A 27,477-nucleotide genomic window follows, 5' to 3' on the forward strand; every position below is an offset into this window, starting at 1 on the left:
ATTTCAAAGTAAAAGAATATGAGGAAATGCCGAAAACAGCAAGTGGTTGCTGCCAGCTGAGGTCCCGACCACCATCCCGCCAGGTCTGCACACCTGGCCAGGATCTCTGAGAACCAACCTCCTCCCACCGGAAGCTGCTTACCCTCTGCTGTCGCATCCACCCGAGACATTCGCTGGTGAGGTGCTTGGTGAATTCATCCCACCCAGAGACACTCTGGCAGGTGTACCCTCCACCTCCCTTGGAGCTGGCCCTTCGGGCTCGAGGGACACTGATGGCTTTGTAAAGGGCTCGCATTTGCTCCTGGAGCTGCAGCAGTCTGAAAGGAAAGGAAAACGATCACACCACTGCAGGAAAACAGCCCATGAAACACGTCCTGGGCAAACAGCCCCCTCTGTGTCAGTACAGAGATCACAAATGTTTTACTCATAGACTTTTTTTTTCTTGATCACGTGCAAAGCCTTAAATATTCTGACGCTCCAAGCCTGAAGCATCACAGCAAGTGTAACTGCCTTTGCCCAACCTGGCAGCATCCTGTACTTTCTCACAAATTCCACCCTGGGAATTTCCTAGGACCATGCGCCCTGGGTAGTGTGATCTCAAAATCAGACTACACACCTCTGCCTTAAACGACATTTTCAACTCTGTGAGTCTCATTTCTGTATGCATTAAACTGAGCTGGACTTAATTTTAGACTCTTCAAAGTCAATTGCTGTGCCAAAGGTCTCTGCTGCCCCTTAAATGGAAGCACAGTGAACATCTCACAGCAAAGTCAACTCTTCAAAAGAAGCACGCCCTCTTGGGCAGGTCTGTTTCGTTCTTCGCATGGCAGCTTTGTGACTCCACAAAAGATGAAGGTAGTGGGCTTAGTCAATTCGTATTAGAGACACATAAAGCTGCAAAATACCAAGCAAGGGAGCCCTTCCTGGGGAATATCTGTGCTTCCTTCAGGGAAGACCTGGGTCAGGGGATTGAGTGCAACTCCACGAGGCGTGCGGGCACCACGCTCGCTCTGTGGGCAATACCTTTTCTGATAAACATCACAGGGCTGGCCCATCTGCCGCATCTCTCTAATCAAGCTATCGGTAATTTCCATCTGATCATTGGCCTGGGCAAAACACTCATCCAGTTCTCTGCTCTGAGCCAGCTGTATCCCATCTCCATACTTCAGTTCCTACAAGAAAGAAGTCACATGAAGGAAACACATAATACTGGAAAGAAAAGCTTCATGTGTATTACTAGAAGCAAAAGCTTCTGCTATAAACTTAAATATGATAAGTCCCCTGCCCCGTTCCACGTAAGTGCAAAAAATCTCTAACTGAAAATTGTCTTAGTAATTTGAAATAGGGAGGTAAATTCGGGAGATTCATGAAGCAAAATTTGTAGACTATATTTTAAATTTTCAGACGCCTTTAAAAGCATATTCACAGAGTACTGACCTTTCCCTTGCTTCAGTGTTAAATGCCTATCTTTCTTATTTTCACAGGACACTCATCTAACTGTAATTTCACTGTGATAAGAACACTGTACCAGATGAGGTCTTTTTTACACATAAACTGAGCTCTTCCTGCAACTTGTGGGAAATAACTTTTCGGTCCTTAAAAAGAAAGCTGTCTAGTTAATTGTATTGAGCCAATCAATTTCCTGGTTTTGATGATGGGTGATACTTAGTGAGATGGCCACCTTTGGGGGGAGTTGGGTGATGGGTACTCGGAAAATATCATGGACCTCGTGCCTTCTAAGCCTGTTTCAATAAGATCCTAAGCTATCTCTGTAACATCAAGAAATACTGTGAGGTTCTCACGAATGTTACCATTTTCCCTCAATTTTCAATTGCTTATTTATCCATATTTTGTCATGTTTCTCATGCAGAGTTATTCTCCCAAGATGGTAAATTTTCCTGAAAAAAGACATTAAATTGATGGTGTACATCGCAACCCATGACAATCCAGTGAGATAAACATGTCAGGCTGCATCTCTAGGAAGAGAAAGCGTTACAAAATCAGAGAAATGACAACAGGTTGTTGCAATTCCAAAAGGGCGGCAATCCGTAGTGTAAATATTTGTTGGGAAAAAAACTATGTGAAAACTGGTTCCCATTGTTAAGCCAACATTGCAAGTAGGTTAGGAAGACAGACATCCTGCTCTAGTCTGTTTTTTTGGTTTTTTTTTTAAATTTTATTTATTTATTTATTTTTGGCTGTGTTGGGTCTTCGTTGCTGCGCGCGGGCTTTCTCTAGTTGCGGTGAGCGGGGGCTACTCTTCGTTGCGGTGCATGGGCTTCTCATTGAGGTGGCTTCTCTTCTTGTGGAGCACGGGCTCCAGGCGCCTGGGCTTCAGTAGTTGTGGCTCACGGGCTCTAGAGCGCAGGCTCAGTAGTTGTGGCGCACAGGCTTAGTTGCTCTGCGGCATGTGGGATCTTCCCTGACCAGGGCTCGAACCTGTATCTCCTGCGTTGGCAGGCGGATTCTTAACCACTGCGCCACCAGGGAAGCCCTCTAGTCTGTTTTGAGAAAAAGCATCTCTAAACACTAGGAGGGCAGGGGATGAGAATGCACAGGTCAGGGCTATGAGTCTAAGTTAACCAGGAGCAAAACCAGGTACAAAACCAGGTGTGGACAGTACTTCAGGAGAAAAAGAAAGCTTACTGGCTGCACGATCAGCTCGGCCCGCATCAAAAAATCCGAGCAGTTCTGCAGAAGCTCCTGGATGGTGTTCTGGTTCTGCCTGGACATTGTTCCGGTTTGACTGATGAGCAAACACAAAGAAAGAGAATATGAACATTTTTTTTCAATTTTGAACTAATTTTAAACTTCCAAAAAAGCTGCAAAAACGAGACAAAAACACTTCTGTAGGCCCTTCACCCAGACTGCCCAACGGTTCACATTGGTCATGTCTCTTTGTTCCCCTCCCCCTTGTATGTGTGTATATCTATTTATAGTATATATACATTTTTCTGAGCCATTTGAGAACAGTCATGCTTCTTTATCCCAAAATATTCCAGCATGTATTTCCTAAGAGCAAAGCCATTCCATTATATAACCACAGTACAATTACCAAAATCAAGACATTTAAAAATGATGGCATACTATTTTCTAATCTACAGAACTTTTTCAAATTGTACTAACCTTCACACCAAGTTTTTTTTTTTTTTTTTTTTTTCTGGTGTAAAATCTAATCCAGAAATATTCTTTTGAGTTGTGAAAACACATTTCCAGCATCTTCCTTCCCTGTCACCCCTCCCCCTTCATCCCACATCAATGCTATCACGAGTCCTTCTGGGAAAGGTGGCATCAGACCCAGAGCTGCAGGGTTTCATTGACCAGTCTGGCTGAGGACAATTGTAGGAGACAAAAGAAAAGCTTACTCTGCAAAAATACTTTCTGCAACCAGAAAAAGCTGATAATGGTAAAGGAAGAATGGGGTGAAGAAAGTGATGGGAAATTTAAATATCTTTAATGCAAAAAGCCACTTTTCTTTTCAGGATGACCCCAGAATATTATCCTGTACAATGATACTCATCCACATGTGTACTTCAAATGCAGCACTATTCTGGAAGACAGGTAGCAGAAACCTTAAAACGACGGTGGTATTTAAGAAGAATGTTGTAGATATTCTACATTTTTTTTTTAATAGAGGATATCATGGACAGCTGATTCTTTTTTTTTTTTTTTTTTTTATGGCTGTGTTGGGTCTTCGTTTCTGTGCGAGGGCTTTCTCTAGTTGCGGCAAGTGGGGGCTACTCTTCATCGCGGTGCGCGGGCCTCTCATTATCGCGGCCTCTCTCGTTGCGGAGCACAGGCTCCAGACGCGCAGGTTCAGTAATTGTGGCTCACGGGCCTAGTCGCTCCGCGGCATGTGGGATCTTCCCAGACCAGGGCTCGAACCCGTGTCCCCTGCATTGGCAGGCAGATTCTCAACCACTGCGCCACCAGGGAAGCCCCCAATATTCTACATTTTAAAGAAAGAGATTATAGACATTCAGTTTGCTCCAGATACAAGTAAAAAGAGTAATCTATCATAAAACAAGTCTTACTTTTTAATTTGCCAGGATACATTATGCTACAGCACAGCCCGCTATGGCTTAGTTTAAGAGAGATTTAAAGCACATTAAATTATTAACGTTCAGGAAAGGCCTTATGAATGTCCTACAAGAAACCTGAGTTCCTCCAGGACTTCTGAGCTACAGCCAGGCCGGCTTGAGCTTTCAGATAAAACAGACGCCTGTTCAATGTACTGAACTTTCTTTTATGTGTGTCTGTGTCAGGAAGGGTATCTGTGTGTGTTTTAAAGAAAGAATTTCTGGACTTCCCTGGTGGAGCAGTGGTTAAGAATCCGCCTGCCAATGCAGGGGACACAGGTCCTGGGGGTCTTCGAGCCCTGGACCAGGAAGATCCCATATGCTGCGGAGCAACTAAGCCCGTGAGCCACAACTACCGAGCCCATGTGCCACAACTACTGAAGCCTGCGTGCCTAGAGCCCGTGCTCCGCAACTAGAGAAAGCCCGCGCGCAGCAATGAAGACCCAAAGCAGCCAAAAATAAATAAATTAATAAATAAATTTTTAAAATAAATAAATAATGAAGAAAGAATTTCACTGTTTAAAAAAAACGTTTGAAAGGCACAGGCTGTACTAGGCAGAGACAGGGTAAAATCACATGAATGTGGGAAACTTCTCCCACCGCCCCTTGATTCTGCCTCATTTCACATGGGAGAGGCGCTTTCTCTCTCTGCCGGCCAGGCTTCCCTACAAGCCAGCCCTGGCTGAAAGTATGTGGGTGAGAAACCAGCTCTCCTGGGAACCAGTGCCAGATGAGGCCGCAGCTCCTCCAGGCAGGCCCCGGCACTGCCCACCCATCAACACCAGGGCACCCCACCCTCACCCCGCATGAATGCTGCCCTTCTCTGCCTGCCACTCAGAATCAGACAGGAAACCTGGCACACTTCTCGGATTGCTGAGATGTTAACAGGACTCCATCCGTTGTCAAAACTTGTGTAAAATTCCACTTGACTTAGAACACTTTCCAAAATGCACCCATTATAACAGGGAGGAAAGAAATTCAAGAGACAAAGGGAAAAAAAGAAAAAAGAAAAAAGAGAGACAAAGGGAGAAATTAAGAAATACAGAAACATCACTGAGAAGTCTAGGATGGGTAAGTAATTAGGGAGGTCCTGTGTAATTAGATTTGTTTTCTTTAATGAAGGGGCATGAGAGGCCCTTTCTTCTGAAACATTTAGTAATTCTGGTCAGCAGTTGGGCTCAGAGGGTGATTCCAACAGAGAATGCCAGTTCCTTGCATACAAAGGAAAGGGCTCTCTCTTAGCACAGTGGAAAGTCAAGAGTTTCTGAAATTATTTAATAACGTGTGCTACTGTAAAAACACAGTGAGTGCTAAGACCGAGGGAGATGGGGAAACTGGGTGAGGGTGTATGAGAACTCCCTCTACCTCCGCAGCTTTTCTGTAATTCTAAAATTATTCCAGGATAAAAATGTATAAAAAAGAAAAAAAAAGCAGAGAGGCCAAACTCACTTGTGAACGAAAGTTCCAAAGTGTATATACAAGTCTTTTTAAAATGAATTTATGACACTAAATTCATTTGCCAACAAAATATGAAACTCTTCAGCTCTTTTTACCCAACTACTAGAGTAGTTAGTTACATGACACTTAGAAATGAACTAAGGAAAAAGAGGTGAGGCAATTAAATGCTGGCTTAAAATATTGGTGGACTTGCACTTAAAAAACAAAAAGGTAAAAAAAACAAAAAAAACTAAAACTGTAACTTCATATGCTGTTAATGATACTAAAAAGAATTATTCATGCTTCACTAAAAGGCCTGCCTATGTTCACCATACACGCCCTTGATAGCCACTAAAACCCTATGTGTTTGCCTTGGCATTTTAGGAATAGATTAACAACTGTCTGCACAAAAATCTAATCTTTTTAAAAGTCAAAAGGAAGAAAAAAGAAAGAAAAGCTGAAGTGTTAGAACAATGTAATGAAGAATCTTTGGTATTGTGATTTGTCGGTAGGAAAGTATGATCTAATTAACCAAATTTCCTTAGGCACAACTTTTCAAGACTGTGTCTGGTCCTTAAAGCGAGATCTACAGATCCCGTTTGTCATCTGTAAGAATCTCACTTCAGTCTGAACATCCTTGGGAAACAGACCATCAAATCGAGCAGGTGGAAGGACAACTCAGGCCCCTGAGGTTTATTGACGAGAAAAGAGAATCTACCTTCACATTTCAGCTTGCTTGTCCCCGCCCAGTGAAGGATCCACACAGAACTGACTGTACTTAAGTCAAGGAGGAAGTGTCCGTGGAGAGGATTTTGACTCACTAGACACTGACTCAGATGCTGTGCAGTGCTGGATGAGTCCTGTACTTTCTCACAAGTTCCACCCTGGGAATTGCCCATGAGGGCAATTCTCTCCAGCAGGAGAGCCAGGAGAGCTTGCTTCAGGGAACACGGGCATTTTGTGTGTCATTCAGAACTTTTTAAGTCAAAAATCATATTTTTTCACATAATTTTAGGTCTTTTGTCTTTTATCTCAGAAATATTCTAGATCTCAGTTTTCTCATCTTTTGGGCTAGGTGCTATATAAGATTTCCTTAGCTCCTTTGTTCTGTAACTTTATTTTATGAAACCACCAAGCTCACTCCTCCTATTGAAAATAATCCCAAAGTCTATGTTCTGTGTAGAGGTAATGAAGTTTCCTCTTCATACAGTGCAATTTGGGAAAATGCAAAATTCCATCATATAGGAAGAAATCATTTTAAAATAAATACTAATTTAACAAGCATATAAGGACTTTAAAAATCCCTAGCCTCAAAGAAATTTTCAACACTGGTACGTATTGGTATTAGGGGTGCAGAGATTTTAAACCATGTTAGGAATTGAACTAACGAGGTCAGAGTTCAATTTTTAAGTCCCATTTCAGTGTCACGGAAGATGAAAGAAGTCATGCAAAAAAAAAAAAAAAAGAAGAAAGAAAGAAAAGAAAACTCATTTGGGTCAAATCAATCAAAAAATATTGACTTCTAAACTAAAATTAATAGCTGGCCTTGAAAAAATAATATTTGTCCTTAAAAGTCTTTAACTTTTCTGAAATCCTCTTTTATTTTCAAACTTACAAAGACAAGTTATTCGTATAACAAAGAACCTGCCTACACTTTTTTTGAAAATTCATTCTAAAACTTGTTTAAACAAGTAAGGGTTCCAACAGTTTACATAAAGATCCCTTCATCAGAGGCTAAAAGGAAAACATGGTCTGGCCACATGAACGTGTGAACGGTATTAAAGAGCTTTCGATGTTTTATTTTATTACCTCCAAATAACAGTCTTTTCTTAAAAAATAAGACCCCAAAATTAACTGTGAAGCCACTAGCTTCACACTTTTCCCAAGAATATTATAGACAAAAATACAAGACAAATACTTTGAAGAGAGTCTTGAAGCATTACAAGGTATTTTTTAATAGTTCCTCTCTTTGTTTTATAAGTCATTTTACAATCATCTATGCTGTTCATTAGACACTTGGCCAGTGCCACGTAACTCTGGATTTCTTTTCGTATATACACTGGGTTGGCCAAAAAGTTCGTAAGAGCCTACGGAAAAACCCGAACGAACTTTTTGTCCAACCCAATACTTTCTCTCCCATTGGGTTCCTTCTTTCCTTCCTTCCTCTTTCCTTTGCCCCTTCTCCCTCTCTCTCTCCCACTCTCTCTCTCTTCTTTTTGTTCATTCCATCAACATAAGGTCCTGGATGTGTGCCGGAAATTATGTCTCACGTGTATTTGGATTCATGGAATAATGACCTTGGAAAAACTCAATGAAGATTTGATGGAAATGATAATTATGTAATGCATTAATATTGATCTTAAAACTTATCTGCATTCATATTGATCTAAAACCTATCTGCTGAGCTCCTTACAATGTTTAAAACATGTTCCATACGTTATTTTGAGTTTCTTTAAAAGATCTTAAGTAAAAAGGAAAACATCCATGGAGTTTGTAAAAAAAAAAAAAAAAATTTACTTCTTCATTTAAGAACAATACCCTACCTCCAAGACTCACTAAACACATCAGTGGAAATGTCACGTATCAGAAGTTACACACCAAGTGCTTCCACCTCCATAGAGTTTTCCCAGCACATCTCTGCCGTCCTTCTGCACGAATTATTTACACACCTGTCTGCCCACCCCTGGAGAGCAAAGTCCCACATCTTAGTCACTTTCGACTCCTACATGCACCTAACAACACAGAGTTCCGCAGCCATAAGGTCCTTAACATATGTTTGTTTGGTTTAGGAAAGTAGAAGAAAAACAAAGGCAGATCAAAGACTGATATGAAGATATTACTACTCATTACCCTGATTTCCAAAGCTCAATCAGGTAGCGCATCTACTGCACCCCAATTCCCCACCAATAGTGGGCAAAAAAAAAAGGTTTTTTTTCTATCAATTTTAGGAAGAAGGGCTCCTCTGGGCCTTCATCTTGTCCTCACCCAGGAGCTCTGGAAGCGGTACTCTAATAAAGTTCCACTGCCTTTCCATGTTTGCTATTTTCACAGTTTTTGGTGGCTTGGGGGGGGGGCGGGGAGGGTAACCTGATCACAGATCATTAACTTCATAAAGGGTTTGGGGTCCACCCCGTTCTCAGCCACTTCCGGCTGGACAGCCTGTGACTTGGAGCAAGTTAGTAGACTCGCAGGGCCTAGGGTTTCTGCAGGAACACAGTCACCTCTTAGGGTTGGCCTGATGTTGAGAGGAGAAGCCAGTGAGGTCTGCAGAGCCCGGCAGAAACTAAATCCTCGCTGCGAGATCATTCGTACAGGGGAAGCTGCTGTTGTGACATGAGTCTCAGATTTTGCTTTTATTTTTCATTTTGTGTTTTTTGCCCCAGTTCATCATTTTAAGGATATCCTGCAGCAAATTGGAGGTGGAGTGAGAAGCGGAAAAAAAAAGAAAGAAGAAGAAATGATGATTGGGTATTAAGTGTGAGGCATCTGAGACTTTCTCAGGTAATTTTTAATTCCTAAAATTATCTACGAGACCTAAAATAAGGTTTGAGACCATTCAAAGACAGAGATACATTTTAACTGCACGAAAGACATCTTTTGAAGGGATAAGAAAATTCAGAAAAAGATGCTTTCCTTTCTTTTATTAAATGGGGATGACTATTTGACCCTTACAAAGTCAAGGCCAAAATAGGGATTTCTGTTTTGAATTCCTTCCCTGTGTGAAAACTTACATTCATTCTGACGCCTAAAAAAAAATCGTTTACAAGTTATCTGGTTATCCACCAAAAGGCCAACTCCTTTTTAAGTTTTTTCAGGTACCTTATGAAGCAAGGGATATTACGTTTGCATGTCACACATTTGAATTCCAGGCAAAAACTCAAGACCTATGGCCTGCAGCCTCTCACTCTGGTGTCCTCATTTTCCTGAAATGTAGGTTTCACATTCCTGAGGTCTCCAAAGGTCCTGGACCCTCCCAGCCCAAGGTGCTGGCGGTAAGGTGCACGTGACGGGCCTGCGCTGGCATTTTACGGGATGCTGAGGCTTGGGGTCCGTGGGGCAGTGGCTTCAACATCAGAACTACCCCTGCCCATTATCCCAGGAGGGCCAGAGGGAGACTGGAGAAAAGCAAAGGGCGGAGCGGCAGGGCCCCAGGCACCAAGGCCTCAGGACCGAGGCACTTCTTCCAGAACCTTTGAAAAGTCTGGAAAGACTGGTTAGCTGAGGGCTGAGCTAAGACTCCCCAAGACACACCCAAGCCCTCCTCAGCTCCACCCGAAGAAGTCAGTGTGGAGGCATCAGCACTTTTTTTGTCTTTCCCAAGACATTTCAGGCACCCAGACAACAATGAAATTACGCCCATGTTTACAGAAAAGATTAACTACTTGTTGAAAGCTGCTCTGTAGACGTGCCTGACATTTAGTGGGCTTAATGCAGCATCACACTGTGCTTCATTCCTCAGCAGATGGAAACTCTACAGGAGTGTGAATGCAAGAACACAATGATTATGAAATAAATATTTCCCAGGAATGCAACAATTTAGAAAGAAGTAAGAACTCCTGTTGGGTAGAAGAGTTTACAAGAAGAGATGAATTCTAATAACTAAAGTTAGATCTCGTCTTGCACCATCGTGGTATACTGGATTCAAATGCAGCTTAATTACTAACTTAGCTGCTTGACCTAAGCCGAGTCATCTAACTCCTTTAACCTCAGTTTCCCACCTGTGAAATGGGAAGTCTGTCGTGAAGCTTGAAATAACAATATACCTGGCACATGGTGGGTGTTTGCCAGGCAATGGTAACTATTATTAACCACTGATCTGATGTTTGTATCAAATATATAACCTACTCAAACTTAATCACTATGTAAGTGTTACTATCTGCCATATATTAAGCTACACTGAAGCTTACTTTGCCATCGTTTCCCAGAAAAATATTTAGAATAACCATTCTGAGTCAGCCAACTCTAAGCCTGTTTTCTCAGACTCTCCCTTGCCTCTCTGATCCAGTTCTGAGCTGAAGCTCTCACTCTATCACATCTACCTCCTGTCCCACTGCCACCAACCTCGACCAGACTTTCATCACCTCCCTCCTTCACTGGTACAACTGCTTCCTTAAGGCAACCCCTCCCACACACTGCTGGCCACAGCAATAATCCTACAGCTCCCTGTGATGGTCTTATCTCCCTGCTCCTTCAAAGGAGACCTTCACTGGCTCGGATGAGACCTGCAAGGGCTCCCCTGTGCCTAACCCTAACCCACCACCGTGGATTCGAGGTCTCCCAGGTTCTGGCCCCAGCCCGTCCTTCCTCCTTCCGTCTTACTGTTTCCCCACTTAAGCGAACGCTCCAAGAGGAGACCACTCTCTAGGCCTTGAAGTTGCGCCTGCTTTTCCACTTCTCACACTTTTCTCATGCTTTTCTCTCCTCCAGGGGCACTCTCTGCCCACTCTCTTTACCAACTGAAATTCTCCAAAGTCCAATTCAACACCACTTCCTTTACAATAAAGTCTTACTAGTGCCGCCACTGCAGATGTTATCTTGTCCCCTTACGAAGCCTCTGAGTCATGGTCACCGCTCCTGTGCATTATCCGTTTGTATTATAGTACTCATGTACTTATCTTCCTCTAAAGAGCATCTGCTCCCTTCCAGAAGTCTTTGTATTTTCACCTCTGAATCTCCCCGACATCTAACACACAGCAGATGCTCAGGAAATATTGGCTGAATGAATGAATGAATACATGGACTTGAGGTACTTTCATCCTGTTAAGTACAGGGCTGTCCAGTCTCATACACAAGTACATGGTCTAAACGCACAGGATGCCAGAGGGTAGAGGGAGGAGCCCCTGATTCTCATGCCACCTCAGCCACGGTGGACTCCGGGATTTGGGGCAAGTCTTAATTTGTCTCTAAAGTGGAAAAGTGAGGTTTCTGTCCTCCTAAGGACCCCCTTCCACTCTAAAATTAAATGTAAATATGCCTGTTTAACCTCACACTGAGAAACAGGCTTCTTTTAAAAGGTAGTTTAAAGCAAACTTTAAAGTAGGTATCAAATAGTGATCACATACATTTCGCTTTGGAAATCATGAGTTCTGGAGAAATGTAAGCATTACCATTTTATGCACATATTTCTGAGGCTTAGTGACTGTATTTGGCTTGTAATCCTACAAATTCCACACTTCGATCGGCGGAAGATCTAACTGGGGGACTTTGTCACTTGGCCACCGAATTTCACTACAGATTTGTAATTTCTTTTAACTACAGGGATAAGACTAGCGTAATTCTGCCATCGTTGAAAACAATATAGCATCTTATACAAGAAAAATCCAAAGTTTAAATTTTCAAAAGTAAACATCTTAAATTATCAAAGTATGTAACATGTACCAAACTTTAAAATATTAAGAAACGCAGCGGAGGGTAAATAAAGTCGTTGCAGATTCCATGCAGGGTAAAACAAAAACACAAAAGACAGGTGGGGGAAGGAGGGATAATCAGAGTGAGAAGTATCAGGTTCTAAACAGTGACAAGTGTTACTAAATAAAGGACAGACAAAGGCAAGAGGCTGTAAAGTCACTTTCAAAGGAAAAATAAGATTTGGGCTCTGTACACACTCAAATTAGCTTATTTAGGGAAGGGCTAAATACACACATTGATCATTAAAAAAATCACCAGTCTGATTCAGCCAATAACGTGGGAGTTTTAGAAGTAAAGGAGTTTAGATTCAACCAGTCGCTTTCATACTGGTTTTTCAGGGGTTTTTTTTTTTTTTTTTGGTTTTGTTGCTTTAAAAACAAAACACCTCTATGTAGAAAAACTTTCGGTCAGAAAAGTGCTTTTAAAATCCTCCTCATCATTCACTTAGCAGAGGGCAGTCGAGTCAGAGATGCCATGTGCGCGCCACGGCCAAACAAATCCTCCCGCACAAGACGCTAAAAACCCCAGGAAAACAGGTGCGGTGCTGGCCCCGACCCTCTCCAGTCAGTCGCCCTTATTTTAAAGTGCAGACCTCAGCGTTTGCGGGCTACTGTGTATTGTGCTAACGCTACGCTTCTAAGGGCTAGCAGCACCAGCGCAGGTCCGGACAGGCCTGGGGAAACTCCAGTACCTGGATCCGGAAAGAACGCCGGCCACACGCTGACTCAAGCCCCCAGCCCGCCGCCCCGCAGCCCTGGCAGCTCGACAGCAACGCGCAGAAAAACAACCTCCCTCCAAGTTAGGTAACTTTTCACTTGAGTCTCATTTCCCCTTCCCGGGGAGATGTTAAAACTTGACAGGTTTATCAACAGCCTTTAGGTTGGAAAAACCGAACACAAGAAATGATGCTATACTAGGAGAAAACATCGAGCCTCGCCCAAATTTAACGTTCGGTGAAGAATCCTTATAAACCGGGTATCTTTATGCAGTTCATTAACCAAGATATTAATTACAAATTTACTTCTACAAGAAGCCAAGGGAGTGAAATACTCCATTAACAGCCATGTTTATTGTCAACTTAAAACACAGGGACGCTAAGATAACAGAAGCATATTCAAAAAAAAAAGGAACCAAAGAAACAAAAAACCACTTGGTTCATAAATGCAGGAAAGAAGCAACCTTGCAAATTCTGACTTGGATTTAAATGTGTGGATTCAAAAGCATGTGCTTTCCAAATACTGCAAGATTGGGAGGGAAACGTAAAGTTTCGGATTGAAAAGGTTGGCCAACTTTTCAAACAAACTTAAAAACCAAAGTGTAAACGAGCAAAAATTTCTCCCCAGTCTCCCTAATGGTTTGGCATATTTTTTCCTGGAAACCCCCAGGTGCATTCTGTTCATTAAAGAAAGAGCTCCAAGTTTGAGACAATTCTTTGCTAGCTCAAAAAGAGAAAATAAATTTTCAAGGTGCTCCGGGAAGATAAATGAATAAATCGAAGCAGAAAGCAGGTTGCAACTTGAGTAGTCCGTCCCGGCCACCAAAACTGCTGGCAAAACAAAAACCCCCTGGAGTGTATTCAATTTGCTCCTCCCCAGCCTAAGGCCACAAGGCTAGGTCGACAAAGTTCTGGAACTCAGGCCTCTTCCTCCGAAGCCCTACAAGGGAAGGACTTGCAGGGGGCGGGAAAGGGGGGGGCGGTGAGAGCCGCAAAATTCTCACGGCTCACGTGGGAGAGTCCGGCTCCGGGGACCGGGTAAATGTACGTACATTATCTTCCTCCACCCGCACCCGACTGACCTCCCCCTCCCCCAGCTGGGTTTCCCGGATGACTCGGAGAGGCAGACCCGGGCCTCTTCCCAGGGCGCCTCCCTGGGGCAGCCGGATCAGGGCGGCCCCAGCATCGCGGGCCGGCTGGGGTGGTACGCGGAGCCTCCCCTCCACGGGCCCCTGCCCGCGCTTATCCCGCTCAGAGCGCAAGACCCTGCGCCCGCGCTCCGCCACCGAGACACTGAGGCCGTTCCTCAAGGGCTTTTTAAAAACCGGGAAACAAAGGGCGCAGGCGCGGGGCCACAGGTGTGCTCGCTGGCGGGGGCTGCCGCGCGGCTGATCCGGGCTGGTGGGACAGGCGGCCGGCCCCGCCGGGAAACTTGGTTTGGGTAGCAGGCGAGGCCGAGGCGGGGCCTTCTCGACCCGCGACCCCGAGCTGCCGGGACGCGCAGCCTCTACACAAAAGCCCCCGGGTGGCCGAGCAGCCCAGGCGCCGCTGCGGACGTGGTCTCGGGGTGACCACGAGCTTGCGATGAGCCACTAGCCACAGCCGAGAGCCGAGTCCGCCGTGGCCACCCGACAGGCCGGAGCCCCCGCTCCTCTCGCTGTTTTACTTTTGGTTACAGTTCGAGAGGTTGAGTTTAGTGGTCGCAGCCACGCCCGCCTGACCTCCCACCTGCGGCCCGGGACAAAGGCGATGCCTCGCTGGGGACAGTCCCGGGTACAGCCGGGACCCCCGCCGTCCGCCGCGCCCTGCCTGCACCCTCGCTGGCTGGCCTCGGGCCCCGGCACGCGGGAAGGGAGAAGGGGGGCCCGAGTCCCCGCCGGCGGGGAAGGAGCCACTCCTCTGCGGGTTGGCGCACATGCCCACCCGGTCTGCGCGGCGCGCCGGGACACTCGGTCTTGCTCCAGCGCGAATAGTTAATGCGTGCATGACCTCGGACAAAGAGACTGCCCCTTTCTGGACATGAGCTTCCTCGTCGGTCAGAGGTCGACGGTCCCTCCCGGTCCCACGGCGCTAGGGGAATGTAGAGACCCCGCCGCACCGGCCCACCGGCCCACGCACACCGCGCGCTCCGGGTCGGCCCGGTACCCACCAGCAGCCGTCCGAGTTCTGGTCGGTGACCGTGCCGCGCCGAGAGTAGTACCTCCTGATGGTGCCCCCGCCGCCGCTGCTGCCGCCGCCGCCCCCGCCGCCGGTCATCTCGCAGCGCAGGTCGGGGCCGGAGTCGGCGCGGGTCATACGGCCCAGCGTGTTGGTCCGCGGGATGGAGCCTCCGTTGCAGCTCATGTTGGCGGGCACTCGGAGCGCCGCTCAGCGCCGAGGCGGACGCGAGGGCTGGCCGGCTCGGAAAGGGCGAGGGGCTCCCAGGAGAGGCCCAAACCGGGGACTGGGCTGGGGTCGCAGAAGGATTGCGAGGACGCGCCTCTCCACCGGGGCCGTTCCGGACACTGCGAGCGCGGCACGGCAGGCGGGCGTCGGGCGCCGGGGACTGCGACGGGCCGGGAGTGGAAGCGGGAGCGAGGGCTGCGGCTCTCAGGGCGGCGAGGGCGCAGAGGAGCAGGGCCGTGGCTGGGTGGTGGTGTTGGTCGGCGGGAGCTCGAGTCTCCTCCCCGCTGGCACCCGACGCTGCCGAAGCCACACCTGGCCGGTTTCTTCCCAGGGAGGGGTGCGGCCGCCGCGCCTCCCCGCCCCATCGGGTGTCACCGACGCGCACCGGCCGCCCCTCCCCACCTGCACCACCGGCCCGCGGCTCCGCCCTCCGCGCCGGGGCCTGAGTAACACGCGAGGGGCGGAGGCCCGGGACCCGCGCGCCCGCAGCGCGCGGCCGGCCGAAGGGTGGACCGCAGGGGCGTGCGCTCCGCGCGTCGCTGCAGGAGCGGGGAAAGAAGGGCCCCCGCTTTTGAGGATTTCTACAGCCCCCGGGCGGAAATAGGCTAAAAAATAAGAGTCATTCGATTCGACAGTTACTTACTAAACTTTTACTTCTGCGTATCCCTGAAAACGGCGCCAGCCAAGCTCTGGCTAGAAACAGTTGAGAAGAGAATGCTTAGGTGAGGAGGGTTTGTTCGGAGACTTTTTTTTCGAATTTTCTTTTATTCCGGTAATTCAGAAAATTGCCTCAGAAGTCTGTTTTCCGACGTGTAAAACGATTTTTACCCAGAACCACCCCTTTCTGGAGAAGTCTTCACTGGAAATAACTAATCTCTTTAGCATGAAGATAAAGAGGAATCCACTGCAGTCAGTTTCCACAGGGTAACAGGAAACTGTAAATTGCAGTGTCTTTTATTTTGCCTGGTGATGGTCAGTCATTTTAAACGAGAAATGGCAAAAACTTCGACCCCAGACCGCTTCCAAATTTTATTAAAAAACCTTGGGACCACACCTCTCTTGCGTGCCCCTGAGCACCTTCTCCCCGGACCCATCCCTTTTGAAGCAGCTTTTCCCACAAGTCAGTGGTGGTGGCCTTCCTGGGACTTCAGTCTACCTGAGAGCAGCAGAGAACCCTGAGCAGAGATCATCTACTGGGTACAGCTGAGTAACTCAGAGCCAGAACATTCCAGCCACCTGATCTAGGGCCCCTCCCAATTAGTGGCTGCGTGCGAACAACACCGCAGCCTCTGTGACTCGGGTTTAGATCCAGAACCAGTCACAACATCCATAAAAAGCTGTTTTTATGATTTGGAGAAACTGTTCAATTACTCTTTAATAAACACCATTTAAAGATCTTTATAATAAACATTTGTCATCTCCCTAAACAATGACAGTTAACTCACCTTCTTATACTGTATACTTCTGAAATGTTTATAAACTGAAAAGAACAAAAATCAAACTATAATTGCATGTTGTAAAGGAAGTGGAGGGAGTTCTCTAAAAGGTCCCAGATCATAGCACCCCAAGTTACACCTCAAATTTTAGGCAGAAATCTTTGACAAAATGTCCTTTTTCTCCACAATGGTCCACAGAGTTGACCAGCCTAAATCCAAGGAGTCAAAGATACCATGAGATGAAAGTTTACCACTGTTAGCACTCAATAATTCCCATCATTTTCTCAGTTTTCTCTTCTAGTAAAGGCAAATGTGATAAAGTGTTCAAATGATTTCACAAACACTGATGTATAGACAAGAATGGTGTTTCTTCTGAAATTGAATCAATGGCTGGAAGTCAGCATCAGCACAAATGGCCCAGATATTCATGGGTCGGCGGAGGGGAAGCCTTTTGGGGTGTCAGTCCAAAATATGCAAAATATTTCTATGCACCTCATTTATTCAGCAAGTAGTTATAACCTCCTATACAGAAGGACCAATGCTAGACTTTGGAATATACACAGAATGTCCTTGAAAACATTATAGTAAAACTTCAATTTTAAAAATTCAGGGATTCCTTCAGTCCAATAATGTGTAAATAGAAGGTCATACAATTGCACAGTAGAATTCTCCTTAAACACAGCACACACCTATGAGCCACCTCCCAGTGGTGGCGAAAGCTGTACTCAGCCAAGGGGTCCCTCTGAGAGCTCCCACTGGGTAGTCAGGACTCCAGCTACACACAGACCTAAACATCACCCAGACTCGCAGAGCTGTTTACAAAACAGGGGTAGAGGTGAAGAGCACAGCCCACCGATTACATATTTCTGCCTGCCCGTTGCTTCCCCGCCTACCTTACTGCTTCCTGTTCTCCTTAAGATGTTCCCAAGAAGGCGACCGACTTCCAGCTAGCCAAACATGCCAGGTCTGGGAAGACAATGACTTTCATTTACCTTTCTCTAAGGAAGATAGGAGGATGAGATAAAAGATCGACATGACAGATGGAATCCAGACGTACATGCATTCGTTGTCTAAATTGTCTCCCAAGAGGCCCCCCAGTGAAGGCTGGGGATCAGAAGACCATCCTCTGATATGCTGCAATTTACTTGGGAAGAGCTCCATCTCCTCAGGTGCTAGATGGAAATAATACTTGTCCTGCCAACTTTCCAGACCTACAGTGAGGATCAAGTGAGATGAAATATGTGAACATTCTTGGAAACATATAAAGCAATGGCATCGCTCATTAAACCAAAAGCTCTTTGCTGGGTGTGAAATTTTTAGCTCTAGTGCTTCTGTCTTTACCCCACATATGACTCAGTATAACTCCCCCTTGGAGACATTTAACATTCACTCAAGCAGTTATTAAGCATCTACTGTGTCACACAGCAGGCTCACTGCTGGTCACTCTCTGTAGGATATCTGTAGGAAAACAAATAATTGCAATATAATGTTAGGTCTGCTGTTATAAAGGTAGGTCTTCAGAGTTGTGGGGCACAGCAGAGGAGTTGAAAAGTAGCTTTTTTCTTACAACTAGGTTTCTACAGTTTAGAGTCCAACGTTTGGCAAAGTCCTTGCTAGCTGACCTAAGGTCAGCTATTTTTTCCCTGCCACTTGTAGATGCCTGCCCTTGTACTTTTAGAGACACATCACTGACAAGTCACTTTCTCTCTGGCTGAACTTAAAAATGACCTTGCAGTGAGGAAAGAGGCATCAGTTGTATCCTGAACATATTTTTTAAATGAAACAGAGCACCTTGATTTCAGTGAGATTAAGAAGAACCATTTACTTGCTCAAAATCCTATGGGAACTCTCTCCTATCTCTTTGTTGGTAAATGATAATGCTTTACCATAGAAAAGATTTACAGCCTGTGAGCTAAAATACCTGTTCTGCCTGCCAGGGAAGCAGTATTTTTTTTTTCTTTTATCTTTTTTTTTTTTTTTGGCCTCACCATGCAGCTTGCGGGATCTTAGTTCCCCGACCAGGGATCGAACCCAGGCCCCAGCAGTGAAAGCGCCGAGTTCTAACCACTGGATTGCCAGGGAATTCCCAGGGAAGTAGTATTTTAACAAATCAGAACTACAGACACTAGGACTGGAATTGTAAAAATAAATAAATATATATATTTTTTACTTTCTTATTTTTCCATTTGTATGAATAAATTAGAATCTTCCAGAAATCATAAAATCTGTGTTCTCAATATTATAAAAATAAGATTGATCTCTCCTAAAGTTGTTGAAACTATTCAAAGCTTTGAATGAAGAAAGCAGTTTCATAAACCACAGAAATTCCATTTCAGAAATGGGAAAGTGTTTGTGAAATATATACATTAGCCCAGAACTCTCTTTATTTTCCTTGGTTCAAGTGTCCTTCAGGGACAGAAGAATTTCTTTGTTTGTAGTAGTTTTTCGTTTTTGCCAGAGAAGGGTGATTAACTTTTCAGAAATTGAATAGCTGATAGAAACATCTCAAATACATTTTCTGTTTCTGTACTGATGAGTTGTCCCATTGTTTTGGCACAGATAATATCCAATAAATCATGCTATCCTTTGTGGGATTTTTTTTTCTTTTTTTTAATAAATTTATTTATTTTATTTATTTATTTTTGGCTGTGTTGGGTCTTCGCTGCTGCGCACGGGCTTTCTCTAGCTGTGGTGAGCAGGGGCTACTCTTCGTTGCAGTGCGCAGTCTTATTGCAGTGGCTTCTCATTGCGGAGCACGCGCAGGCTCTAGGAGCGCGGGCTTCAGTAGTTGCGGCACGCGGGCTCAGTTGTTGTGGCTCGCGGGCTCTAGAGCACAGGCTCAGTAGTTGTGGCGCACGAGCTTAGCTGCTCCGCGGCATGTGGGATCTTCCCGGACCAGGGCTCGAACATGTGCATTGGCAGGTGGATTCTTAACCCCTGCACCACCAGGGAAGTCCATCTTTTGTGTTTTGAGTATGTTTTTTGACTACATTTAATTGGATAGCATAGATACTGGAGATTCATCTATACTTTCCTGCCAAATCTTCTTTTTCATTAAGAGCCCAAGTTTGCAAGATAGGGAGGCTGGAAGTTAAGGGCGTGGATGATGGCATGCACAGGTATGGGCTACACAGAAGACACCTACACCCTTAGCCAAGTGACTTCTAACCCACCAAGCTAAACAATAACTCACCTTAATTTTGTTGGGCAAGCACACAGTCACTGAATAGAATACAGGAGCCAACTAAGCTAAGCTTTAAAATATACTCTCAAAGGAATTTTTTAAGCTTATGCTTGTGAGGGACTCTCATTGTGAGTAGACTGTCCTTCTACCATGTTGGGATTGGAACACATACTCAAATTTCTACAAAGTCAGATACACATTACTGCTGGTAAACCCTGTTATTAGCCAATACCACATGGATGTATATTGTGCTAATAGCTCCATGAAGAAAATTATGAATCGCTATTCAGCCTTTACTGAAAGAATTCAAAATTTATATTCCATAAAGAATTTCAGAAACGAAAGCTGCCTTCAAGAACTTTTATACAAATTGTTTTCAAAACATTGAGAGTCTTGGAACTCCTTCTACCAATGAAACCCAGTAGCTAAAACAGATCATGGGGGGCAGACTGGTTGTGCCCTGCTGGGAGCCCCGTCCCCACCCACTGCACCTGGGCTCTGGAGCATTTCCCCGACGGAAGAGCCGTATAAACCAAAAGCCACATTTTAATAAAAGAAAACAGCGAGTCCCAGAAAGGTTAAGAAACTTCCCTGAGCTACTTAATATCTAAAATGTCAGAATTCTGTTTCCAGCCTCATGCCCTTTCCACTATGTCAGAATTCCTGTCCAATCAGGCATGAAAGAATATCTTTCTGACCAATGATTGGTATTAATTTGAAACCAAGAAACTATCTGATCAATTGTTATTTTCCTACACTAGACACATAGGATGTCTGGAAACACAGTGACTATAAAGTAATCAGCATGCTTTGCAGAAGGTACATCAAAAAAAAACTACTCTTATTATTTTTAACCATATTTCTATAGGTGAGGTGATTGTCTTTCTTGGCATCCTCAAATCACAGGGCATGTTTTTGTTTTGGTTTGGTTGTTTGTTTTGTTCTGTTTTTAATATAGCCTCCATCATTTAGAAAAAAGTGAAACTAGAGATTCATATACAAACAACATAAAGTCAGAATAGAAATGAAGCCATAAATGATCTGACATCTAACTTCGGGTAGAGTGTAGTGCAAACCAAATGTCACCTAGTGTCTGAAGTGACCATCCTTCAAAACTGTAGACATTCACAGGCAATAACAAGTTCCATACAAATACTCTTCTATACAAATGGAAGAGTAAGGTAGAAGTAAGATTGCCATTTTATCATCATGAAAGATTTATTAGATTTATTGCACATACATTGTTTCCCTGATGCAGAGAGAAGTGTCCATATAAGGGAGTTTAAAGAATAAGTTCCTGTCTTCAGTTATGTTGACATCTAAAGCAGGAGACAAAACATGAAACATAAATCAACTTGCAGTATTACAAAAACACAAAAAGTGAGCATCTAAATAGAGCAGGAGCTAGGAGAGAAAAAATGACAAAACCATCCTCAGCTTCAACTGACTCTCCTCATCTAAGGTTGCAATAGTTTAATTTTGTCAGAGACTTGGTAAGATTACAGATCAACAAGAAGAAACTCTATTCAAACTCCTCACTGTACACAGAGAAAACAGGCCATGAGAATTTGCATTTCTTGTCCAGGTCTCAGCCTGTGAGGGCAAACCTAGATTAGAGCTGAAAGTTTGCTAGCAAATCAAGTAGGAGACTTGCTTAGAAGGATGAGTCTAAAGTTGGGGTTCCCCCCCCCACCGATTATAAAAGTATGTATGTTTGCTGTAGGATACTCAGAAAAGGTAGACGGGAATGTAAGAAACAGGTAAGAAAATTTCATCTATAAGGTACCATCCAAACAAGAGCACTAACACTAAGCATTTTTTGTAGATTTCCTTCCAGTTTTTTTTTTTCCAATGAATTTTTCACCTAACTGATGTCAGATTCTCTATACAGATCCGTATCCAGCGTCTTAATTTAGCATTATGTCATGAGTATTTTCCAACCCCATTTAAAATGTCTTTTAGCTTTGCTTTAAAAAATGCATACTACGGGCTTCCCTGGTGGCGCAGTGGTTGAGAATCTGCCTGCTAATGCAGGGCACACGGGTTCGAGCCCTGGTCTGGGAAGATCCCACATGCCGCGGAGCAACTGGGCCCGTGAGCCACAATTACTGAGCCTGCGCGTCTGGAGCCTGTGCTCCGCAACAAGAGAGGCCGCGATAGTGAGAGGCCCGCGCACCGCGATGAAGAGTGGCCCCCACTTGCCACAACTAGAGAAAGCCCTCGCACAGAAACGAAGACCCAACACAGCCATAAATAAATAAATAAAAATAATTTTAAAAAAATGCAGGGCTTCCCTGGTGGCGCAGTGGTTGAGAGTCTGCCTGCTAATGCAGGGGACACGGGTTCGAGCCCTGGTCTGGGAAGATCCCACATGCCACGGAGCAGCTGGGCCCGTGAGCCACAATTGCTGAGCCTGCGCGTCTGGAGCCTGTGCCCCGCAACAGGAGGGGCCGCGATGGAGAAAGGCCCGCGCACCGCGATGAAGAGTGGCCCCCGCTTGCCGCAACTGGAGAAAGCCCTCGCACGAACCGAAGACCCAATACAGACAAAAATAAATAAATTTAAAAAAAAAATAAAAAAATGCATACTATTTTGTTGTTTTGTTTTGTTTGTTTTTTAGGGGGGGTTTGTTTGTTTTTTTAAAAAGGCTTTGTGGGCTTCCCTGGTGGCGCAGTGGTTAAGAATCCGCCTGCCAATGCAGGGGACACGGGTTCCAGTCCTGGTCTGGGAAGATCCCACATGCCACGGAGCAACTAAGCCCGTGAGCCACAACTACTGAGCCTGCGCGTCTGGAGCCTGTGCTCCGCAACGGGAGAGGCCGCAACAGTGAGAGGCCTGCGCACCGCAATGAAGAGTGGCCCCCGCTCGCCGCAACTAGAGAAAGCCCTCGCACAGAAATGAAGACCCAACACAGCCATAAATAAATAAATAAATAAATAAATAAATAAATAAATAAATAAAAAAGGGCAGCCACTACTCAGCTCCAATTTAAAAAAAAAAAAAAAAAAGGCTTTGTAAAAGTGGCAAGGGACAGATGCTGGAGGTTTCCTTGCAAGCGATCCACCCCTCTTCTAGAATTTTCACATTAATGGCAAACAGCAGCCCCCTGTGAATGGGAAACAAGTGCGCGAGGGCGAGGCAGGGCTGGAGGGGGGAGCAATCCTTCATGGAAGGCAGCTACGACCATCACCAAACGGTGTTTAGGAAAACAGTCCTGCCCCAAAGGGTGCAGGCAAGTTCTTGTAGGGCCTTCCCAGCGATCCTTCTTTAGCCCTAGCTTCCCTTTAGCAAGAGTTGGGTTCAAGAAAAAGTCATGCAAAATCAAGAGGAGAGTATAGAGGATTGTTTCTTCTGCCGTAAATCAATGCCCTTGACAACAAATCTAACTTGATTTGATTTGTGCGTTTTCTTTTTTTTTAATTAATTAATTTATTTATTTATTTATTTATGGCTGTGTTGGGTCTTCGTTTCTGTGCGAGGGCTTTCTCTAGTTGTGGCAAGCGGGGGCCACTATTCATCGCGAAGCACGGGCCTCTCACTATCGCGGTCTCTCTTGTTGCAGAGCACAAGCTCCAGACGCGCAGGCTCAGTAGTTGTGGCTCACGGGCCTAGTTGCTCCGCGGCATGTGGGATCCTCCCAGACCAGGGCTCGAACCCGTTCCCTGCATTGGCAGGTAGACTCTCAACCACTGCACCACCAGGGAAGCCCCTTGTGCGTTTTATTTTTTAATGATTTGCAAAATTTAAACTGAAACATTTAAACCTTGCTGCCATCAGCCAGAAACGTTTCACACTCAGAAAAAGTTACAGCAGAGTTCCGAAGCAGTTTCAGCAAACCCTGAAGCTGTTCTGTCTTGTGGAGGTGGGTGTGGAGAGCTACACGTCATTCTCGTTAAACCTGCCTGACGGCCCCTGGGAGTTGTAACTGCTTAGCAGTTTGGCTCCAGGCAGAATCTAGGAAAGCATCTGAGTCTTTTCCCACCCAGGCACTCAGAAGAGATGTCAGCTATCATCTCTAAACAAGTTTTACTCTTCTTTACTGAATAAGGAAAAAAAAAATTTAAGGATTTAATTAAAATTGGAATTACTGTGTTCTTAAAACAAAAATCAGTATTCCTATTGAATGTATCCCTGAGAAAAAATGTAATACACAAAAGGAGGGTTTTTAAACCTCTTTTTTAACTACAGAAGGACTTGTCTTATAAGAGGGACTTAATATTAAATACATCTTACCATAAAAGGGGAAATCGACAGTAACACAATAATAGTAAGGGACTTTAACACCCCACTTTCACCAGTGGATAGATCAACCAAAATGAAAATAAATAAGGAAACACAAGCGTTAAATGACACATTAAACAAGATGGACTTAATTGATATTTATAGGACATTCCATCCAAAAACAACAGAACATACTTTCTTCTCAAGTGCTCAGGGAACATTCTCCAGGATAGATCATATGCTTGGGTCACAAATCAAGCCTTGGTAAACTTAAGAAAACTGAAATTGTATTGAGTATCTTTTCCAACCACAATGCTATGAGACTAGGTATCAATTACAGGAAAAAAACTGTAAAAAATACAAACACATGGAGGCTAAACAATACACTACTAAATAACCAAGAGATCACTGAAGAAATCAAAGCGGAAATCAAAAAATACCTAGAAACAAATGACAATGAAAATACGATGACCCAAAACCTGTGGCATGCAGCAAAAGCAGTTCTAAGAAGGAAGTTTATAGCAATATAATCCTACCTCAAGAAACAAGAAAAATCTCAAATAAACAACCCAACCTTAAACCTAAAGCAATTAGAGAAAGAACAAAAAAACCCCAAAGTTAGTAGAAGGAAAGAAATCATAAAGATCAGACCAGAAATAAATGAAAAAGAAATGAAGGAAACAATAGCAAAGATCAATAAAACTAAAAGCTCGTTCTTTGAGAAGATAAACAAAATTGATAAACCGTTAGCCAGACTCATCATGAAAAAAAGGGAAAAGACTCAAATCAATAGAATTAGAAATGAAAAAGGAGAAGTAACAACTGACACTGCAGAAATACAAAGGATCATGAGAGATTACTACAAGCAACTATATGCCAATAAAATGGACAACCTGGAAGAAATGGACAAATTCTTAGAAAAGCACAACCTTCTGAGACTGAACCAGGAAGAAATAGAAAATATACACAGACCAATCACAAGCACTGAAATTGAAACTGTGATTAAAAATATTCCAACAAACAAAAGCCCAAGACCAGATGGCTTCACAGGCAAATTCTATCAAACATTTAGAGAAGAGCTAACACCTATCCTTCTCAAACTCTTCCAAAATATAGCAGAGGGAGGAACACTCCCAAACACATTCTACGAGGCCACCATCACCCTGATACCAAAACCAGACAAAGATGTCACAAAGAAAGAAAACTACAGGCCAATATCACTGATAAACATAGATGCAAAAATCCTCAACAAAATAGTAGCAAACAGAATCCAGCAGCATGGGCTTCCCTGGTGGCGCAGTGGTTGAGAGTCCGCCTGCCAATGCAGGGGACACGGGTTCGAGCCCTGGTCCGGGAAGATCCCACGTGCCGCGGAGCAACTAAGCCCGTGTGCTACAACTGCTGAGCCTGCGCGTCTGGAGCCTGTGCTCCGCAACAAGAGAGGCTGCGACGGTGAGAGGCCCGCACACCGCGATGAAGAGTGGCCCCCGCTTGCCACAACTAGAGAGGGCCCTCGCGCAGAGGCGAAGACCCAGCACAGCCATAAATAAATAAATAAACAAATACTTAAAAAAAAAAAAAGAATCCAGCAGCACATTAAAAGGATCATACACCATGACCAAGTGGAGTTTATCCCAGGAATGAAAGGATGCTTCAATATATGCAAATCAATCAATGTGATAAACCATATTAACAAACTGAAGGATAAAAACCGTATGATCATCTCAATAGATGCAGAAAAAGCTTTTGACAAAATTCAACACCCATTTATGATAAAAAACTCTCCAGAAAGTAGGCATAGAGGGAACTTACCTCAACATAATAAAGTCCATATATGACAAACCCACTGCCAACATCGTTCTCAATGGTGAAAAACTGAAACCATTTCCTCTAAGATCAGGAACAAGACAAGGTTGCCCACTCTCACCACTATTATTCAACACAGTTTTGGCAGTCTTAGCCACAGCAATCAGAGAAGAAAAATAAATTAAAGGAATCCAAATCAGAAAAGAAGAAGTAAAATTGTCACTGTTTGCAGATGACATGATACTATACATAGAGAATCCTAAGGATGCTACCAGAAAACTACTAGAGCTAATCAATGAATTTGGTAAAGTAGCAGGATACAAAATTAATACACAGAAATCTCTTGCATTCCTATACATTAATGATGAAAAATCTGAAAGAGAAATTAAGGAAACACTCCCATTTACCATTACAACAAAAAGAATAAAATACCTAGGAATAAACCTACCTAAGGAGACAAAAGACCTGTATGCAGAAAACTATAAGACACTGATGAAAGAAATTAAAGATGATACCAACAGATGGAGAGATATACCATGTTCTTGGATTGGAAGAATCAACATTGTGAAAATGACTATACTACCCAAAGCAATCTACAGATTCAATGCGATCCCTATCAAACTACCAATGGAATTTTTCACAGAACTAGAACAAAAAATTTCACAATTTGTATGGAGACACAAAAGACCCCGAATAGCCAAAGCAATCTTGAGAAAGAAAAACAGAGCTGGAGGAATCAGGCTCCCTGCCTTCAGACTATACTACAAAGCTACAGTAATCAAGACAATGTGGTAGTGGCACAAAAACAGAAATATAGATCAATGGAACAGGATAGAAAGCCCAGAGATAAACCCACACACATATGGTCACCTTATCTTTGATAAAGGAAGGAAGAATATACAATGGAGAAAAGACAGCCTCTTCAATAAGTGGTGCTGGGAAAACTGGACAGCTACATGTAAAAGAATGAAATTAGAACACTCCCTAACACCATACATAAAAATAAACTCAAAATGGATTAAAGACCTAAATGTAAGGCCAGACACTATCAAACTCTTAGAGGAAGACATAGGCAGAACACGCTATGACATAAATCACAGCAAGATCCTTTTTGACCCACCCCCTAGAGAAATGGAAATAAAAACAAAAATAAATAAATGGGACCTAATGAAACTTAAAAGCTTTTGCACAGCCAAGGAAAGCATAGACAAGACGAAAAGACAACCCTCAGAATGGGAGAAAATATTTGCAAATGAAGCAACTGACAAAGGATTAATCTCCAAAATATACAAGCAGGTCATGCAGCTCAATATCAGAAAAACAAACACCCCAATCCAAAAATGGGCAGAAGACCTAAACAGACATTTCTCCAAAGAAGATATACAAATTGCCAACAAACACATGAAAGGATGCTCAACATCACTAATCATTAGAGAAATGCAAATCAAAAGTACAATGAGGTATCACCTCACACCAGTCAGAATGGCCATCATCAAAAAATCTAGACACAATAAATGCTGGAGAGGGTGTGGAGAAAAGGGAACCCTTTTGCACTGGTGGTGGGAATGTAAATTGATAAAGCCACTATGGAGAACAGTATGGAGGTTCCTTAAAAAACTAAAAATAGAACTACCATATGACCCAGCAATCCCACTACTGGGCATATACCCTGAGAAAGCCATAATTCAAAAAGAGTCATGTACCCCACTGTTCATTGCAGCACTATTTACGATAGCCAGGACATGGAAGCAACCTAAGTGTCCATCGACAGATGAATGGATAAAGAAGATGTGGCACATATATACA

General features: G+C 44.1%; 1 protein-coding gene across 3 annotated transcripts in view; it reads right to left on the reverse strand.

Moving 5' to 3' along the window:
• Positions 1-15,458, reverse strand: part of DSP (desmoplakin) — a 42,469-nt gene extending 27,011 nt beyond the window's left edge. The window contains exons 1-4 of one of the 3 annotated variants that reach the window (XM_028164490.2): positions 14,789-15,458; positions 2,647-2,746; positions 1,024-1,172; positions 143-317 (exon numbers count right to left, since the gene is read on the reverse strand). In XM_028164490.2, the coding sequence (XP_028020291.2) occupies positions 143-317; positions 1,024-1,172; positions 2,647-2,746; positions 14,789-14,982 (618 nt within the window). In that variant the 5' untranslated portion in view covers positions 14,983-15,458. The remainder of the gene's footprint in view (positions 1-142; positions 318-1,023; positions 1,173-2,646; positions 2,747-14,788) is intronic. The other 2 variants (XM_057555297.1, XM_028164489.2) reach the window with 2 other exon arrangements.
• Between the last annotated feature and the right edge of the window lie 12,019 nt (positions 15,459-27,477).

Source organism: Balaenoptera acutorostrata, chromosome 10 (genome assembly GCF_949987535.1).
Source record: "Balaenoptera acutorostrata chromosome 10, mBalAcu1.1, whole genome shotgun sequence".
NCBI classification, from domain to species: Eukaryota; Metazoa; Chordata; class Mammalia; order Artiodactyla; family Balaenopteridae; genus Balaenoptera; species Balaenoptera acutorostrata.